Consider the following 18,944-nt stretch of genomic DNA (forward strand, 5'->3'; position numbering starts at 1 on the left):
CCAGGGAGCGAGGCGCCGAGGGGGTTGCGCTGGGACCGGGTGCCTCTAGTAAACCCCCGATGCTGTTGTGGGCTGTGGGGTGCCCTGGGCGAATGGTTTACACAGTGCGTTGTGTCAGCGCTGTTGCAGGGCACATTTCATACACGCTCAGCGTTTGGAAAAGCCTGAGGAAGGCGGCGTTCAGGAGAGCTGGAAGACAGGAGCAAAGGCACAACTGGAAGCGGTCCTGATGCAAAGGAAAGGCAGTAGTAGCAGCAGGCCAGTAATGCTCTGAACACCAAACAATGAATCCTACCAAAACTGGGAATTTGGACAAATTGCTAAAGAGAACGAAAGACACGTTCAAGTACTCAGGGAAAACAGCAGACAAGCTAAGGTACAAAACAAGTTACAGCCTGCAAGGGACATAAGAAGGCAGTAAGAAGAGGTTCATTATATACGCTAGGAATGAGAGAAAGATGAAGGAAAATGTAGGTCTGGTATTTGGTGGGGAAGAAGAGTTAATAACTGATGCCATCAAAAAGGCTGAAGTGTTTAAGGCCGATTTTGCTTCTGTCATTGCTGACAAAGGTTAATAGTGACCACATACACAAGTGATTATTAATAAAAGGGAAGGAATGCAAGCCAAAATAAGGAAAGAACAGGCAAAATATTTAAATAACTTAGCTGTATTCAGATCAGTAGAACCTTTGATGAAACTCATCTAAGGCTACATGAGGAACTAATGGAAGCAATCTCAGAAACATTAGCAATAATCTTTGAGGAGAGGTGAGGTCCTAGAGCAAGGGATCTCAACAAAATTTTGGTGGCCTCAGAGTGTGGTCACTAACTCCTGTTCAACACGTTACTCCAGAACTCAAACAGGTACACGTTATTCTGTTATACCAATAGAATAAAAACCAGCAGGATCTTATTAAGAGGAATAAGGCAAAGATGCCACATTTATTGTAAATATACTGATAAAGCAAAAGATAAAAGTAAACAATGTTGTTTGACTACTTATTTCTTATACACACACACACATACATATATATATATATATAGAGAGAGAGAGAGAGAGAGATTCATTCACACAATCATTCATTCAAGTTCTGTATAGGTGTTATAGTTACCAGCCTAGAAGTTGCTCATGCCAAGTTACTGGCCAGGTGTCTTAGTCATGAGGATGGAGCCGAGTCTGTGTCAGGTGGACCTGATGCTCCTGGAGGTTGGCAGCAGAACCAGAGACTCAAAGTCATCAGTCTTTAGAGTCCATTCTTATAGGAATTAATTCCTATGTTAGTCTATGGGAATTGTTTCATCCTGCTGTTGCTGACTCAATCAGCAGATGGCACATTCCTGTCCAAAGTGGCACATTCCTGGTGGCTCCACACTGTCCAAAGTTTGTGTTTCTCATCCTTCCAGGTGATCGGGTGGATCCCAGTTTAACCTCAGGGGGTTGTCTGGTGGTCCTATTTCACACATTCTTCGGCCGATGGATACTCCCTTTCTAGGCTGGCACCTCCCTAACCATTTATGTCCATCAAGCATTCATCAACATACATTTCATATCTTAACCATATTTTAATTTACTGTCTCCACCACTTTGGGGGTGTGTGCTAATTCATTTGAGACTCCCGGCCCTTTAATCACAGAGAGTGGGGGTCTGTCCTAGGATGAATGAAGTGAAAGTCACTTAACAGCATATAGTGTTTGTTTACATTGTATCAATTACTTCAAGAACAAAGTCAATTAACTTGTTTGTAAGTTTTACATAGTAATAAAGTATCTTTCACAGGATAGATGTAATCAATGGTTTCTACAGACATAGCTTACAAGTTTTAACAGAAGACCCAAGAGATTTTTGCACTGTTGGATTTTAAAGTGCGGGGGACAAATTATGAGGGAATCACTGTTAGTACCTTCTTTTATATCCCTACAACTCCAGAACCCCAGTACTGTAACAGCAGGCTGACAGAAGTATGTTTTCATTCTTGAATCGTTGCACATTTTCAGCATGAGGAATTTGAGGCTACGTCCTCACTACGGGGGGGAGGGGTCGATTTAAGATACGCAAATTCAACTACGCAAATAGCGTAGCTGAATTTGACGTATCGGAGCCGACTTACAGCGCTGTGAGGATGGCGGCAAATCAACCTCCGCAGCTCCCCCGTCGACAGCAATTACTCCTACCTGCCCTGGTGGAGTACAAGCGCTGATTTGGGTATCGAATGTTGCGTCCCGACGAGACGTGATAATTCGATCCCGAGAGATCGATTTCTACCCGCCGATTCAGGCGGGTAGTGTAGATGTAGCCTGAGATTCCTTAAATCCAAAGAGTCAAAGAAAGCTAATCTGTCTTGCAAGGCAGTTTGCAGCCCAAGAAGCTGAACCAGAATTGCTGAATGGGCCAGTCACAAAGGTGTACAGTAACTCCTCACTTAACGTTGAAGTTATGTTCCTGAAAAATGCGACTTCAAGCGAAACGATGTTAAGCGAATCCAATTTCCCCATAAGAATTAATGTAAATATTTCCCAGGGAATGCCTTGCTGCTAAATCAGTGGTTCTCAAACTTTTGTACTGGTGACCCCTTTCACATAGTAAGCTTCTGAGTGCGATTCCCCCCCCCCTATAAATTAAAAATACTTTTTTATATATTTAACACCATTATAAATGCTGGAGGCAAAGCAGGGTTTGGGGTGGAGGCTGACAGCTCGCGACCCCCCATGTAATACCCTCATGACCCCCTAAGGGGTCCCAACCCCCAGTTTGAGAATCCCTGTGCTAAATGATGAACTAGCACTCAGCTGAGCCCTCAAGTGTTAACACATTGTTGTTAATATAGCCTCACATTCTACAAGCAGGAATGAAGGGGAGGGGAGATAGCATAGCAGACAGAGACAGACACACACCTTGTTTGTGGGAGAGAGAGAGAAATGCACACTTTAAGTAAGCTGACCCACTCTTAAATGCATTGTCTTTTTAAGTGGATCAGGAAGTTGAGGGAGCAGCTGCTGCCCCAGGCTCTCTCTGTCTCTCTCAGTCCGTGTCCCCATCCTGCTCTATATGGAGAAGAAGGGGTAAGCAGGGTGTAGGAGCAGAGGGGAGGGGGACACCCTGACAGCTCCCCCTTCTCCCACCTCCCGCACAGCAGGCAGGAGGCTCAGGGAGCAGCTCCAAGGCAGAAAGCAGGAGCAGCACATGGCAGTGGGGGGAGGGACAGCTGCAATTGCTAGTCTGCTGGCAGCTGCTGCACAGGGAACTAAGGGGACTGGGAAGCTGATAGGGGGCTGCTGGTCCACGCTGGTTCCAAGCCCTCACCAGCTAGCTGCAACAGGCTGCGTTTCCTGCAAGGAGTGGACAAAGCAGGCGGCTGCCAAACGACATTAGAAGGGAGCATTGCACAACTTTAAACAAGCATGTTCCCTAATTGATCAGCAATGTAGCAATGAAACAACTTTTACCGGGACGATTTTAAGTGAGGAGTTACTGTACTGACGGAAAAAGTTTCCCTCACTGAAACAATTTTCAAGATCCTCCAAGAGGATATTCATGTACTTGGTTGCACCTAAGCCAACTTTTTGCTGCACATTCCAACCGACTAAGCTCATAAAAAAATGAAAAGTCCATTCCTCTTGTAGGTGCTGGACTGTCATTGATAGTATTGAAATAATTAATATATTTAGAATGACAATCAAATATTGTTAGCTGAGGTTTCTGAAGCTTCAGGTTCAAGGAACCAAGCTTGGTAAAAACTCTTTCAAAAAGAACAGGCAACCATGTACTTCTGGATCTTGTAGCTTTCGGGACAGTTCCGGTGAAATTTTATTCAAAACCTCAACGAGCTCTTCCCAGAGCTCAAAGAGCCTCTGCATGCTGTCATTAAAACTAAGCCAGTGGACTGGGTTGTAATTCAGCAGCACCTTGCGTATCTCAGCCCATTTCACACAGAGTTGCGAAGCTTTATTGACACTGCTGGTGTTGACAGCATTGATGCATTTTTTCACTATGGATTCAACCTCATCCATACTTTCCATTGAATCTTTGCTGGTAAATACTTCTTGGTGGGCAAAACAGAGAAACAAAAAAAGTTTCTCAGTGCACCTTTCTTGGAAGCAGTTCAATACTCTACTCGTGCACTTTGCATAGCTGCTGCCCCATTAGCTGTTAAACTGCAGAGATTGTCAAAGTTACCACGGCACTCCTACATTCTCACCTGAATACATTAAAAAAATGTATTTGCCAGTAGGCCTATCTCTGAGGCACCTGACATAAAACACCTTCAGAAAAACAATGGCAATCACAGTCAAAAAGTGAACGCATATGATTACCTCTGGATTCTTCATGACATCAAGACTCTCATCCAAGCACAGACTGTAGAAAGGGCTTGCTGCAACTTTTCCAGCTATTTCATTTTGTAGAAAATTCACCAGATCTCTTGTGCTCCTCTGTAATGTGTCATTGCTCAGTGATATTTCTCTGAAAAGCTTACTTTCTGGTTCTATGGCCAGAACAATTTTCTTCAGGAGTTCTCCATCACTGAATTGTTTTCTAACTTTCTCCAAAAGTAGTTTAACTTTAAAAGTAGCCACTCAATTCTGATCCGCTTTATTTAAAAAAAAATCTTTGAGCCGCCACTATTGTCTTTCGAACTCAGTTTTTGCATCATGTAACAGGTTGTGCCTCAAACTCATTGTGGTAATTCTCTTCAAGTACCCCTGCATGAGTGCTGTAGTGATGTTGCATTGCATACATTTTGATTTGATAAATTTCTCTCTTACAAACATTGCACACTGCAACTTGCTCAGAAACAGAATCAGACAGCTTCAGAAACACTAGAAACTGCATTTCCTACTGGTCTTGAAATGTTCGTTTTTCTTCCTTCCACGTTCTGCTTTTCTTAGCAGGAGGTGGCTCCTGTGGGATCATCTCTGTATCACATTCAGAGGCACTATCTGGCACTGATTTTTTGAAAAACTTCCTAATATCCATTTGTGTCTTTAACTCTCTTGCCTTCTGCCACAAACAAACAACCTCAGCCCACTCAAACACCACACAGTGATCTTGCTGACAATGAGGTTGACGAATAGCTACTTACAACAAAAACAGAAAAATTCCCTACATTTCCCATCCTTGGTAACTTTGTAGTCTTGACTGCATTGGTTACCATTTCTAGGTCCCAGGTGTACTAGAATACCTGTGCTGTATAGAGGCCTTTCTTACCTTGGCCTTAACCCAACTTATGGTAATAATAATTGACACTATAGTAACAAACAGAGAATATACCACACCTTTGTAACTTCAGTGGGACCTGCAAATAAATTTTCCCACCAATGAGCGAACTTTGCATCCTTTAGTACCCGTTTAAGGATCTTTTCAATGTTTGTGGAGTGATGGATGGTAAGCATCAAATTTTTACCTTAGTTGGCCAAATCCTTAATGTGACCCTCTAGTACAGGGTGCTGGACCAATTATTCCAACACCTTTATGTTTACCCCCAGATGGATAGGGTCTAGGTAGTTGTACAAACTGTATAAGAGCACAATGTTCTGTACATCTAACTTTTCTGATACAAAAGTTATATCACACCTGTGTATAGTCATGACAAAATGAAGACAAATTGACATGGGGATTGTTTACAGCTTCGTAAAAGAAGTTAACAGTAAATTTTCTACAAAGGCTTCTAACACAAACACAGTTGCTGTTATTACTAACTCTGAATGGTTGCTTTCGTGTACCTGGAGGTCATAGTGGCATTTTCCTTGGTCTGGATCTAAGCAGATATGGAGACCCATATAGACTTTGGTGACACAGATATACCGATTACCTGCTTCCCTCACACATGCACTAATATAAATACTGTAGCATTGCCCTTCACTTTCCTGCACCCAACTTTGGATGTTTGTAGGTATAACACCGACTGGTTAACATTACTACACGAAGGAATGCGGGGATATGCCCACTTTGTGCTGGCTTTGCTGATGTTTAGGATGTGAGCTGTTATTCTATTCATGTCTGCATCAAAGTAAAAATCTACTAACTTCCACTAGGCATGATGTTCTCTCTCGAAAGGCATGACATCCTTAAACATTAGGTTTTTACCTCTAGGGGAATATTACCCTGAAGTTCTGTTCTTAAGATTCCTACTGCTACATCCTGTAGCCATGCCTAGGTCTGCAAACAGGTAGGTGCCCATGAGGTGCTGGACTGGAGCACACCTATAGCCTTGATTATTTTATCAAGATCTTGTTTCTGGGTGGTATACCAGACATTCATGATATCTACAGTATCATAATTTAACGCATTGATTTTGTTGAGTGTAGAGGTAAGGGGCTGGCTGAGGGAGGTCATCTCATATCCTGATTTTCTGGGCCAAGTTGGTAGTGCTCAGTGAATTTGCCACCCCAAGGCTAGTCCCACCCCTCTTAGAACTTTGGCTGCTAGGTTCCTCTTTCGTTTGGAGTACTTAGAGGTGATGCTGTCTAACCAAGCATCACAGCCTCTTGTTAAAGATGTCACAAGGCGCACGTCTGGGGGATATATGAATTAGCACCAAAATGTCCATACTTACTCTTTTTAGAGAGTAACCGGGACTGATAATGAGTAACCTTTTCAGGTCCTGCTTTACCACCAGAGGGCCAATAGAGGTAACATAGGTTTTGGGCACAACAGTTATAGTCTATTTTACCCCAGAAAGACCTGCCAGGTACCACATTCCAGAATCATTTACAGACACAGACAAGTTAATACTTCCATAGCAACTAAACAAAAACCGTTCTTGAACATACAACGAGCAAAAATTGTTCACATATTCCAAAGCATTACAGTATTGCTTCGGTTGGGTACTACAATTTAATACAAGAAAACAGGCACTTGAAGGGGTGTGTAACCATACTCTTACATATGGTACACGGGATTACATATTTAGGAATACCTTTACTTCCTGGATCCCTTCCCTAAGCTTTTAGGCAAAATTAGACATCATACAGGCACATCTTAGGGGACTTTTTGTTATAAGCCCACGAGTACAGTTGGTGATGCATCTGTCATGTAGCTTCCAAACACAGCTCTTGCCAAAATTTGGTAACCTTCCCAAAAGGTTCCAAATTTCTCTTAGTTAAGATTACATGTGTATTATAACTAACTACAGCCATGTTTACCTTATTGCCCATTTCCTCGTTCCATTGGAGGATACAGTTGGTGTCCCTTTTGTAGGCGACCACCATTATAGGATCTTTATTATCAAGCAAACGTGGTCCATGAGATACTCCCCATGGTCTTTTCTCATTTCCAAGAAATTTCCAAAATTTTTCAATTTCCTTAGTATCAGGTGATTCAAGGTTACAAAAATAATGTTCCCCTTCTTCTATGGGCAACATATTATACATGTTTGTATACATTAAAAGCAATAGCAGGTGATTGTTCATCTCACAGGTGTTCAAAATCATCAAAGAGGGAGATTACATTTTGCATTAACTTCATGTCTTAGCCCCTTTCCACCTTTTTAATTGATGGGAGTGAAACCATTTAAGGGTTATAACTTTTTTGCCCTTTAATTCCACCTTGTATACAGTGGGGCTGACTTTATTTGTAATTACCACAGGCCCCATCCATCTTGGGCTTAGGACATGCCCTCTTTCTGAATAAATTTGTGTAAAACACAATCCCCAATGTTCCATTCAACAGTTTTCAATGTGTCTCCTAACCATTTTCCATGAACTTGGCATTTGCCTTCAACTGTAGGGCTATCTGTCTTTGAATACAACTGATGTTATTCAGAAGCTCCTTCATATACTTATCTATCAGAACCCTGGGTTGGTAGTGGTCAGGAGGAACCCCTCCTACCCATCAATGCTCCGGAGTTTTCATCACACGACCTATTGCCTTGTATGGTGTAAAGCCATGGGAGGCTATTGTGGAGCTTAATGCCATGAAGACCAATGGCAACTTTTGGTCCCGGTTCTTTCCATTATTGCTGATGATCTTATGGAGAGCAGTTTTAATAGTCCGGTTGGTCCTCTCGACCAATCCAGAGCTCTGCGGGTGTCCCGCCATATGAAATTGTTCGATACCCAGAGCCTGACATATGGCCTTCATTATTTCACCCACAAAGTGGGGATCCTGGTCTGAGTTGATGGTTTCAGGCAGACCAAAGCACCCAAATGTTTGCTCCAGGAGGGTTTTTGCTGTTGGGGAGGCTGTATTATTTCTGGTAGGATAAGCCTCCACTCACGTGGAGAATGCATCTATGATGATGAGGCAATATTTATTACCTCTGCCCATACAGGGTAATGGCGCAATAAAGTCAATTTGTAAACGCAACCATGGCCCAACGATGTTTTGGTGTGTCATGGGGCCCTGGATTACTTTGTGGTCAGCGTTATTTTTGGTAGACTGAAGGAATTATGGATGACTGTTTCCACATCTCTAGTTATTCCCAACCACCAGCCCACACTTAGGATTTGTTGGTGATTTTTTTTCCACTCCGAAGTGGCCTCGGTTATGTGATAGGTTGATGAGTTCTTTTCTCAAGCATCCAGGCACCACTAAGACTGGTGTAACATTGTTAAAATCTTTCCTTAGGGCTATGATGATCCCATTCTTGTTTTTGAAGATGTTCTACCCTCTACATTCCTCTTTTGACAGAAGGTCCTGGACTTTGTCAGCTTTTTGAAGGTCTACGATGTCTACCTGGCTCATGATTTCAGATTCTGCAAGTTGCGCTTTATAGATCTTTTGATCAGACTTGGTCCACAAAGATGCTTTTTCCATTAATGCTGTTTGCTTTGGGAGGCTATCAACTTGATTGTTGAGTTTTGCAATTTCTGCCTGATCTTTCCTGTGTGACTTCACTTTACAGAGGTATGTATTACCTGTCCTGGAGGTGGCAAGATCCCAGGTGTGCAAAAGGTATTTTGCATAGGCGACAGGTCTTCCATCCGAGGTCTTCATGGATCTTAGGATCCATACTGGCATCCATTTTGTGAGTGCCTTCACCACCCAATTGGAGTCCGAACATACCAACAAGTTTCTGTTTGGGTTTGCGGCATCTAAGACAGCCAGGATCGCAATGACTTCTGCTGCCTGTGCTGAATAGAGTAGGACAGTGCTGTGCATGATGGTCTATGAGCTGAGCTGAAGGGCGGCATAGCCTGCATGCAGCTTGCCATCCTTGTGATAGCAACTCCCATGGACTACCCAGACGTCAAGATGTTTATCTTTGGCTTCCTGGTACGTCATGCCCATTTTAAAGGGTGACTCTTCCTGCTCAAAGGTATCTGATGTTAGAGGGCACTCATGCGCCTCACCTTGTATTAGCAAAGCATATGGTGCAGCTGATAGTTGAGATGTCTTGTGAACTTTGATGTCCCAGTTGATTAGGCTAAGAGTCCACATGCTAATCTCGGGTTTGAGACCCTTCCTTCTTTTATTCGTCCTGACAGGACATACTTGATAGGAGTGTGGGCTGTTTTGAGAACTACTGGGGATATTCTGCTGACATATTCCCAGTGGCCAAGTGCCCATGTAAGGGCCAATACCTCCTTTTCACATGCTGTATACTGTTGTTCTACATTGCTTAGTACTCTTGAGCTATATGCAACTGGTTTAGGACCATAACCAGCATCCTGCATTAGGACTGTGTGACGTTGCACTCCATATGATTTTATAAAAATATGCTGTTGAGTGTGAATATAATGTAACTGGAATATGCTTCATGCAAAAGTTCTCTTGTAAGGCATCATTACAAAGCTTATAATCTACTGAGTGTGTTCATCCTATTTGTATAAATGTATCATTCTTGAAGGGTTAAAATTCATGTGCATTTTATATAACAACCTGGTATATGCATTGTGCCAGCTCTTTTCTAGGCCCAAAGTCCAGAGTTTGGTCAAGAGACCAGAGGCCTAGCAAATAGTGATCAGCTAAGAGAAAGCTGGGGTAAACAGATAACCTTGTTTTTGCTAAAATAAGCCTAGCCCGCAAATTGCCAGGTGTTGGAGCTGAGTACTGAATAATTGTGTCTTATTCAGAGTTGCAAATTGAACAAAGCAGTCCTGTTTCTGTTGTGTTAGTTTCTTTTGTAGGGAGATGTTCTTCCCACATATCCAACCTTGAGTTTATGAAAGGTTGGCACATGTCAGTATAAGATATGGCCTCCTCCCACCTCCCTTTCCCAGGGACCAATGCCTCCCTTAAAACACAAAGGAGACCATTTTTATTGCCATATACTTTCACTATTTCTTTGCTTTAACCCCTAGGAATGTACCTGTTGGACAATCAGAGGAGTTGCTCCATTCCTGTGGACCCCAAATCAGAATTCAACACATATTTTATACTAATAAAATTTTATCAAAGTATTAATTAAATGTTAACTTGCTAACTTGAGATCATGGGTGGAGACATTATGTAACCTTTTAACCATTGGCTAATGTGCTTCTCTTGTCTTGCTGTAAAACCTATCCCAGGGTGTGGAACTGCCTACCCCCGTCACTTTCCTGCCCAAGGAAAATCTATATATTCCATTGTAATCAATTGATTGGCAGTGTCTCTGAGCCTAATAAGCAAGGTGACACTCCATCAGCGTTGTACGTAATAAACTCCTATGCTTGAGTTCTACACAGTGTGGATTTATGTTCCTTGAATCCTTGAATCTGAAACTAGGAATATAAAATATAACTCTGAGGTCCTATTTGTAGTTATGCAAAGTGTGGGTCATTAATGGTGGTTTGGAATCTTGATGGCTCCCATTAACTAGGACAATTAGTTGTAAATGGCTCTGTTTACTTGCAAGCCTTCCTGTGAATCAGGCCGGGAAGAATGAAGGCTTGGGGTCCCACAGGACATGTGACCATGTCATCTGGTACTGGAATACATCTTAAACCTGGTGCTTTTCCATTTAGAAGGATGGGTAGGAACCCAGAAACAAAGGATTCCCACCTTGTTCCAAAGCTATAAAAGAGGATGGAACAGAACAAAAGAGGCTGCAGCCATGAGAAATCCCCTAGCTACCACCTGAGCTGGAACAAGGACTGTACTAGGGGAAAGAATTGGGCCCAGACTAGGAAGGAATCTAGTCTGCGAAAGAAGCTTATTGGAACATCTCTAAGGGTGAGATTTAGCTGCATTTGGTTTTCTATTGTACTGAGCTTAGACTTGTGTGTTTTTGTTTTATTTTGCTGGATAATTTACTTTGTTCTGTCTGTTATTACTTGGAACCACTTACATCCTACTTTTTATATTTAATAAAATCACTTTTGTTTATTAATTAACCTCAGAGCAAGTATTAATTCCTGGGGGAGCAAATAGCTGTGCATCTCTCTCGATCAGTGTTATATAGAGGATGGACAATTTATGAGTTTACATAGTATAAGGGTTATACAGAGTAAAACGGATTTATTTGGGGTTTGGATCCAATTGGGAACTAGGTATCTGGGTGCTGGAGACAGGAGCACTTCTTAAGAGGTTTTCAGTTAAGCCTGCAGCTTTTGGGGGACACGGTTCAGATCTGGGTCTCTGTTTGCAGCAGGCTACTGTGTCTGGCTCAACAAGACAGGGTACTGAAGTCCCAAACTGGCAGGAATAACGGGCTCAGAGGTAGTCTCAGCACATCAGGTGGCAGTTCCAAGGGGGTTTCTGTGACCCAACCCGTCACAGACAGCACATAGACCTTTTCCTGTCATAGCCAGCTGTAACTGATAGGGAATGTTAGGCTTAGGATAAGCAAGTGTCGGAGCCTTCATAAAGGGTTTGCTTTAGTCTGACAAAGGCATTTTTCTGTTCTTCTCCCCATATCCAGTCCTGTCCCTTCTTTAGAAACTGGTACAGAGGGCAGGCCATCTTTGCGTAACCTTCAATGAATTCTCTTGAGAATCCTGTCAGGTCGAAGAAGGAGCGTAGAGCAGATATGTTTTGTGGAGCAGGAAGCTTATTTATGAGCTCAATTCTTTGCGCGTCTGGTTTTCTTCCTTCAGCTCCTAACTCTATGCCCAGGTACGTTATTGTTTGGCACACCAGGTGAGCCTTCGTTGGATTGACAAAAACCCTGTATCCTTGATTCTCTCCAGCACCGTGTCAAGTGCCATTAAATTTTCTTCTTTATTGGTGGTGGCAAACAACACATCATCAACATACCTTAGGACCCTCTCTCGGTCTTCCAAGGAGTCCCACATTTTTAATCACATGGCTATGGCAAATAGCTGGCACACTGTGGAAGCCTTGTGGGACGGGGCAGAATGTATATTGCCGGTTCTTGAAGGTGAATGCAAATTTGTACCAGGTTGACTCGTGCAGTGGGATCAAAAATAAAGCATTTGACAAAGTCTAAAACTGAAAACCATCTGGCTCCTGATGTTAGGGTAGCCATTATTTCATTGAATTTAGCTACAACTGGAGTTAAGCAAGGGATTAATTTATTTAACTCCCTGTAATCTAAGTGAGCCGCCAGGTTTTCTGGTCAGCCTTTACGACTGGCCATACAGGTGAATTGCAGATGCTTTCAGTTTCTGTCAGCACCCCTTGGTCCACTAGCACCTGGATGGTTTCAGTCAACCCCTCCTCTGCTGCTGCAGGATAGTGGTATTGGTGCTGAGGTTTCGGATTGGGACCTTTCACGATGAGTTCAGCCTTAATTTTCGTGCATTGCAGTTTATTGCTAGCAAAGGCCTCTAAGTGTTGAATAGCCACTGCTTTTACTTCAGGTTCCAAATTTGGATTGGCCAGCTTCTCCAGTGCTTTCAATGCTGCTACACAATGGGACACAGGTATGATTTGGCATCCTTTACCCTCTGTGTCTTGCATTAGTCATCTGTTTGGCAGATCCACTATCACATCCATTCCCAGGATGCCACTGCCATCCAGCTGTTGGATTCCAAATGTTGTCTTGATAATGAACAGATCGATGTTGCATTCAATAGGTTCAGAGAAAGAAACTATGCTCTCTTTATCATTGAAACCTTGAAGAAACTTTACCTCTTTCACAGGTAAATTCTTAGGTTTGGTTCAGATTGGGTGCCCACTATTGAGACAGTGGCACCAGTATCATCGAGCATCCTCTGCTCAAAATCTCCCCTTACAACCACGGATGTTGTTGGTCTTCCCCATTGATTGTTCCTGATTTGTGCCACCACCAGGGCCTTAAGCCCAGGAACTGCAAAAGGTATACACATGGTGGGTAAAAGATATAGCAAAAGATTTAACATATCACCGTATTTGCAGGGGAGGATCACACACGCAGGAACAGAGACAGGAACATGGGATACCACAGAGGCAGGGATCGACAAGGACACCAGGATATACCGAGATGGATCTTCAGATAGAACACAGGTTAGGTAATCTTCAGGTAAGCTGAGCTCCTTCTCCTACACTTGTGTCGTCCTGAGTGGATGTATGTGGACACTAACCTGATAAAGTGATGGTATGCCAGGTGAGTGGGAGCAATGCAATTGCAGATGGAACAATGGGCACTAGTCTGCCACTCTGACGGGCAGCAGCCGCAGGACGGGTGAACCAACCTTAAATACTCTATTACGAGGCAGATTAGGGTCATGTGACCTTACCTTTTCCCGCGTTGCGGAGAAAAAGGGCACCAAACCTGGCAACAAGAAGGGCACCAAAAATGGAGGGACAACCACCACCCCTTGAATCCAAGATGGCTAAGTAGGGAAAAACAATAAAAACAGAAAAATTTCCTACAAAACCACCTTTGTGGCTTTCTGCTCCTGGAGCTGATGGATGCTGGCACAAGATAGAACAGCTTGGAAAATACAAGCCGATCTATACGGAGAATCTTCCCACCAAAATCAAACAAGAAAGTAGTTTTAAATTGAGACACTTTGAAAAAGTTCACCTCTGAAGATTATTCTAAGATATTTTCTTGCAAGATCCTAGCTTGAGAACAGAAAATGGGAGCTAATTTAAATGATTCCAACACAAAAAACTGTGGTGTCCAACAGCTAAGTTTGCACAAGTACAACTACCAACTCAAATATTAAACAACTTAGAAAATTCACAGTTAAGAGGTAGCAAACACACTATATAGCAGCCAGCCAACAAAAATGCATGGAAATTAAAATCTTAATCATCCATCACACACTCGTAAGGAAACCAAAATAACCTTCAACTGTATTCCTATAGTGATTAAAGCATATGATTCTGAAACAACTTTCCATCCATCACAGTTTCAAAATCCTACTGACCATAAAACACTAAACAATTTTACTTCTAGTTTACAGTTTTCCTGCAAATTCTGGTCACCGTTAAGTTTATACAAAGATGTACTTAAATTTATTAAAAGAGGGTATGCTTGTTCTGAGACCTCTTGAGTTTCTCCAGTCCGAAAAAAAAACCTTGACATGCCTAATCTTTTTGAAATTAAAGAAAAAAAATGCCCAAGAGAACCCAAAAACAAACAAAAATAAAACAGACACCGCAGAAGAGTTTTTCTGGTTTTAATTTCAGGCCTTCTTCATACACTATAAAGTAACAAAAAAAAGCACAAGTTCCTTTGCAGATTACTTTTATGTTACTAATATCGTCAATTTTAGCTTCATTTTAGTTACTTTTTGTCTGGAAATAAAAGTATTATATTTTGCAAAGTCAGATGGTAAGCTAAGTATGTGTGCTACCTTTTCATATCTTGAGATCGGTTGAGACTCAGGAATATCATGGCCGTTCTCAAAAACATGAAGTACTTGTAACATGGCATGTGGGCACGTACAAAAGTAGGAGTAAGCAATGCAGAATAAGGCTGATCAGACCCTTAAATTAACGGTTATATTATTTTCATTATTTTTTTTCCTAGTAAAAGGAAAGTGTTTTTTTCTTTTTTTGCATAGCTTTTCTTCTTTAAGTCCTTTCATAGGTACATTGAACCAACCCAAGTTAGAAAATAGCATACCAAAATAGATCAGCTTCCACCATCTACTCCTGTATTCTGCCTCTGCTGCGATCTGTACCTTTGAACTTCTCTTCTCAAGGAGGATTCAGCTACTATTCTTATCTGAAGCATTTGTGCCTTAAGGAAGGGCTTGTATTATTCCCTCATTTTTAGGAGTATTCAAGGTTTGTAAATAAATGTAAAAGGGAAAACATCCAAAATAAGCACTTGAATGCATAAACTCCTTTATTGAAAATATTGTGATAGCATTGCATTACATATATTCAAGATTCATAGTTTAAAGTGTAAAGGGTCACAGAAGTTTGAATGAACAACACTGCTGAATATAGAAGACAGCGTTTAGATATGCTCTGACAAATACAGAGTAATGGAATAAACTGTAGTTAAATGAGAGATAGGTATGTAAAATGACAATTTTTTTGCTTATAACTAAGTGGTATGCAACTAGCCAAAATGGCAGACATTAGTAGACATTCCTAGAATCTCTCAAAGCACTATGCTATTAGCAGTTTCTGAAATATCTTACAGCTAAATCCATCAGAACCTTTTTTTATGGACAGGCCAAGTGGAAGAAAACAGTGTTAATAGCGTATGTGCACTGTGTTTCAGACTTCTTATTTTTACAGCATCAGTTTTTAACTGCATGAAACCTCTGTGTGGACTTGAGACTGATCGATGCTTTTGAAAAACAACAACAACAAAAAAACACTTGGCATCTAAGTTCTCTTTTATTTCTGCGGGATGGGAGAAGAGGGTTAAGAGTAGTAACTAACTGGAGTTGTACTACTTCAGTGGAATATTCCAAGTGTTTACCATGCTCAAAAAAGCACTGTAAGTGCAACACCAGTTCTAAAACCTGACTTCTTTTAAGATGGATTGGATTCAGTATGATGTGGTTACATTTTGCTTTGAACTCTAGAGACAGGACAGATTCTTTTCCTAGCAGCAGAGATTATCATTTAAATAATTTTTTTTTTTTAAACAAAAACACCCACAAAGCTATTTTTTTGACAAGGCAGAATTGGTCACATACCATAAAGAAAAAAGTATTTTCTTATTTCCTCCAGTTACCTTATGTGTCTATTGATGTTTTCACAGCACTAACTGGATTAGAGTTCAGCTCTGCCTTTCGCAAATGAAATGTCCCTCAAGAGAAAAAATTCTGGTCTGTATTTAAATGCCACTTCATTAAACCAAAAAAGAAATAATTAGTTACTTGTAAAAGTGTTAAGTTAGCCTGTTGGTTCAAGCCTTTTTCAGGAAGGAAACCAAATATCAATTACCAAGAAAAACAGTTATTACATCAACATAATATGGCCTATTTGGGAAAGAACATTCCTTCCCACTTTTCACATTATATTTTTCCCCCTATTAAAAAACAAGATTTTCTTAAAAAAAAATAAAATAAAATAAAAAATAAAAAAAGTGTAGGGTAAGACTCATGAAAGAGAACTAGTTTTCTGTGCCACCAAGGAAGTGGCTGAGAAAAACAACCTGTGTTTCTTTTCAGACATTTTCTTAGTCATAAGTATAAACATGCTGGGGCAGATCCTGAGCGGATATAAACTGTCATAGCTCTACTGAAGTCAATGAAGCTATGACAAGTTACACTAAGAATGTGCCCTGCTGTCCCATATATTGCCAGCAGAAAACCCAATTACTAGGAAGATGGCAGCAGAGTCAATAATGAATGCTGACAGCACCCACCTCTCTCCCACCATCTGAAAGAAATCCAGAATTATGCACTCAGTGTTTCTGCCAAAAAACAAAAACCCCTAAATTAGGGCAACAACAACAGCAAAACAGAAACAAAGTTTCATTTACAAAATAAAAAAAAAATATAAAACTAACTTTAGAAATCAAATGGATTTGTTGCCAACACATATGAAAACTACCTCAATAGTATTTTTCTGTCAAATTCTGAGGTTTTAAACATTAAAAGAAAAAAAAAACATAGCTAATACATTTTAAACAAATGAACTATACAATGAATAAATAAAAGGATTAAAAAAAACCATGTTCCCTTTAAGTGCTGTGTTCATCTATTATTTCAGATGATTATTATTGTTTTCATGGCAAACAAAGTATGTTGTAGATTTTCTTTTTGGTTAGCACTTATATGTAATATAAATACACATGGAATGTACTATATATATTTTTTCCACAGTTACAGAAAATAAAACTGTTTTAAACAAATTCATACACCATGAATGTCTTCATAAGCATCTTGTTTCCTTATTCAAGGAATGTTGGTGGGAAGAGAGTAAAAACACTAACACACACTGGTCCTCTTATTGTTTTCTCCATTTCTGCCTCTTAAAATTGGGTCTCAGAATGTTTTCGTGTAGTCGTGTCCTGCTACGATATCAGAAAGAAAGTGTTACTCTGTGAGGCAGCCTGTGCTGGGGATTTAGCTTTCAGCATCCTCAATGAACCCAGTCCACAAGGCAATCCGTATTTCACTCAAATGTCCATACTTCCACATCTTGTATTATGAAATCTTCTTTCTTGGATAAGATGTCATTATTGAAGGTGCTGCAGGAGTTGCTTCGCCCATGATACAAGTCAGCATCTAGCCATAAACCAAATCGACCACTAAAAAAAAAAAAAAAAATTGTTAAAGTTTGAACTTTATCTACAGCAGCTAAGCCCACATGCTTGTTAGCTAGAAACAAAACAAAAACCCCACAGTTTGGGCAAAAAACAGTTACCTTCTTGTAACTATTCTTCGAGATGTATTGTTCACATCCATTCCAATCAGATGTGCACGCACTGCGTGCACGGTTGTCAGAAACTTTTCCCTTAGCAACTCCCATTGGGTCGGCTAGGGAGCCCCCTGGAGTGGCACCTTCATGGTGCTCAATACATGACCCTGCCAACCCAACCCCCCCCTTGAGTTCCTTCTTGTCCACATCTGTTGGAGTATCCGGCAACACATCTCAAAGAACAACAGTTACAAGAAGGCGAGTAACCATTTTTTCTTCAAGTACTTGTTCATGTTGATTCCAATCAGGTGACTCCCAAGCTCTCCCCCAGAGGTGGGGTCGGAATTAAGGAATCACTGACTGGAGAACCACCCTCCCAAAGGCGGTGTCCTCTCTAGCATGCTGGGTGATGGCACAGTGGGTGGTAAACGTGTGCACCAAAGACCAGGTTGCTGCTCTGCAGATCTCCTGGATGAGCACCTGGGCCAGGAAAGTGGCAGACGAGGCTTGAGCTCGTGTCGAGTGGGCCGTATTAGCCGGGGCTGGGATCTTGGCAAGGTTGTAGCAGGTATGGATGCAGTCCGTGATCCAGGAAGAAATGCGTTGTGAGAAGACGGGAAGTCTCTTCATCTGGTCTGCCACTGCTACAAACAGTTGGTTCGACTTCCTGAAAGGTATTGTGTGCTCAATGCAGAATGCTAGTGCTCTCTGGATATCTATAGTGAGTGAAGCCTCGGCTCCGGCGCATTAGCATGTGGCCTGGGATAGAAGACTGGTAGAATTCAGATACCACCTTGGCCAGGAAGAATGAGTGCAGCCTGAGTTGTACTTTGTCCTTATGGAAGACTGGGGGGAGGGGTGGCGTGGGGGGATGGAATCGAAGGTTAGTGCTTTTAAACTTGGACACCCTCCTGGCTGATGTGATGGCAACCAGGAATGCCACCTTCCATGAGAGATACAGAAGGGAGCATGTAGCCAGTGGTTCAAATGGGGCCCCTCCATTAGCTTAGAGAGGACCAGACTGAAATTCCAAGCAGGTACGGGCAGTCGGGACTGTGGATATAGCCTATCCATGCCTTTCAGGAAATGGCCCACCATTGGGTTGGCAAATACTGAGTGCCCCAACTCTCCCAGGTGGAACGCCAAGATGGCCACGAGGTGTACCCTGATGGATGATCCCGCCAAACCTCGCTGCTTCAGACGATGCTCCAGCATGAACAGTGTAGATGCCTAAAGAGGAGGTACAGGACGCTGCTCACACCATCATGTGAACCTTTTCCACTTACCTAGCTAAGTGGCCCTGGTAGAAAGTTTCCAGCTACCAAGCAGCACCTCCCTCACCGATTCCGTGCACTGGAGCTCC

At 41.8% G+C, this 18,944-nt stretch overlaps 1 protein-coding gene and 1 pseudogene across 8 annotated transcripts in view; both read right to left on the reverse strand.

The window, feature by feature from the left end:
- Nucleotides 1-97: 97 nt before the first annotated feature.
- On the reverse strand, nt 98-7,368 carry LOC128834263 (uncharacterized; annotated as a pseudogene).
- A 7,715-nt stretch (nt 7,369-15,083) lies between these two features.
- Nucleotides 15,084-18,944, reverse strand: part of NCOA7 (nuclear receptor coactivator 7) — a 130,004-nt gene continuing 126,143 nt past the window's right edge. For all 8 annotated transcript variants that reach the window (XM_054022167.1, XM_054022166.1, XM_054022170.1 and 5 more), the window contains one exon: nt 15,084-17,471. In XM_054022167.1, the coding sequence (XP_053878142.1) occupies nt 17,336-17,471 (136 nt within the window). In that variant the 3' untranslated portion in view covers nt 15,084-17,335. The remainder of the gene's footprint in view (nt 17,472-18,944) is intronic.

Source organism: Malaclemys terrapin, chromosome 3, assembly GCF_027887155.1.
Source record: "Malaclemys terrapin pileata isolate rMalTer1 chromosome 3, rMalTer1.hap1, whole genome shotgun sequence".
NCBI classification, from domain to species: Eukaryota; Metazoa; Chordata; order Testudines; family Emydidae; genus Malaclemys; species Malaclemys terrapin.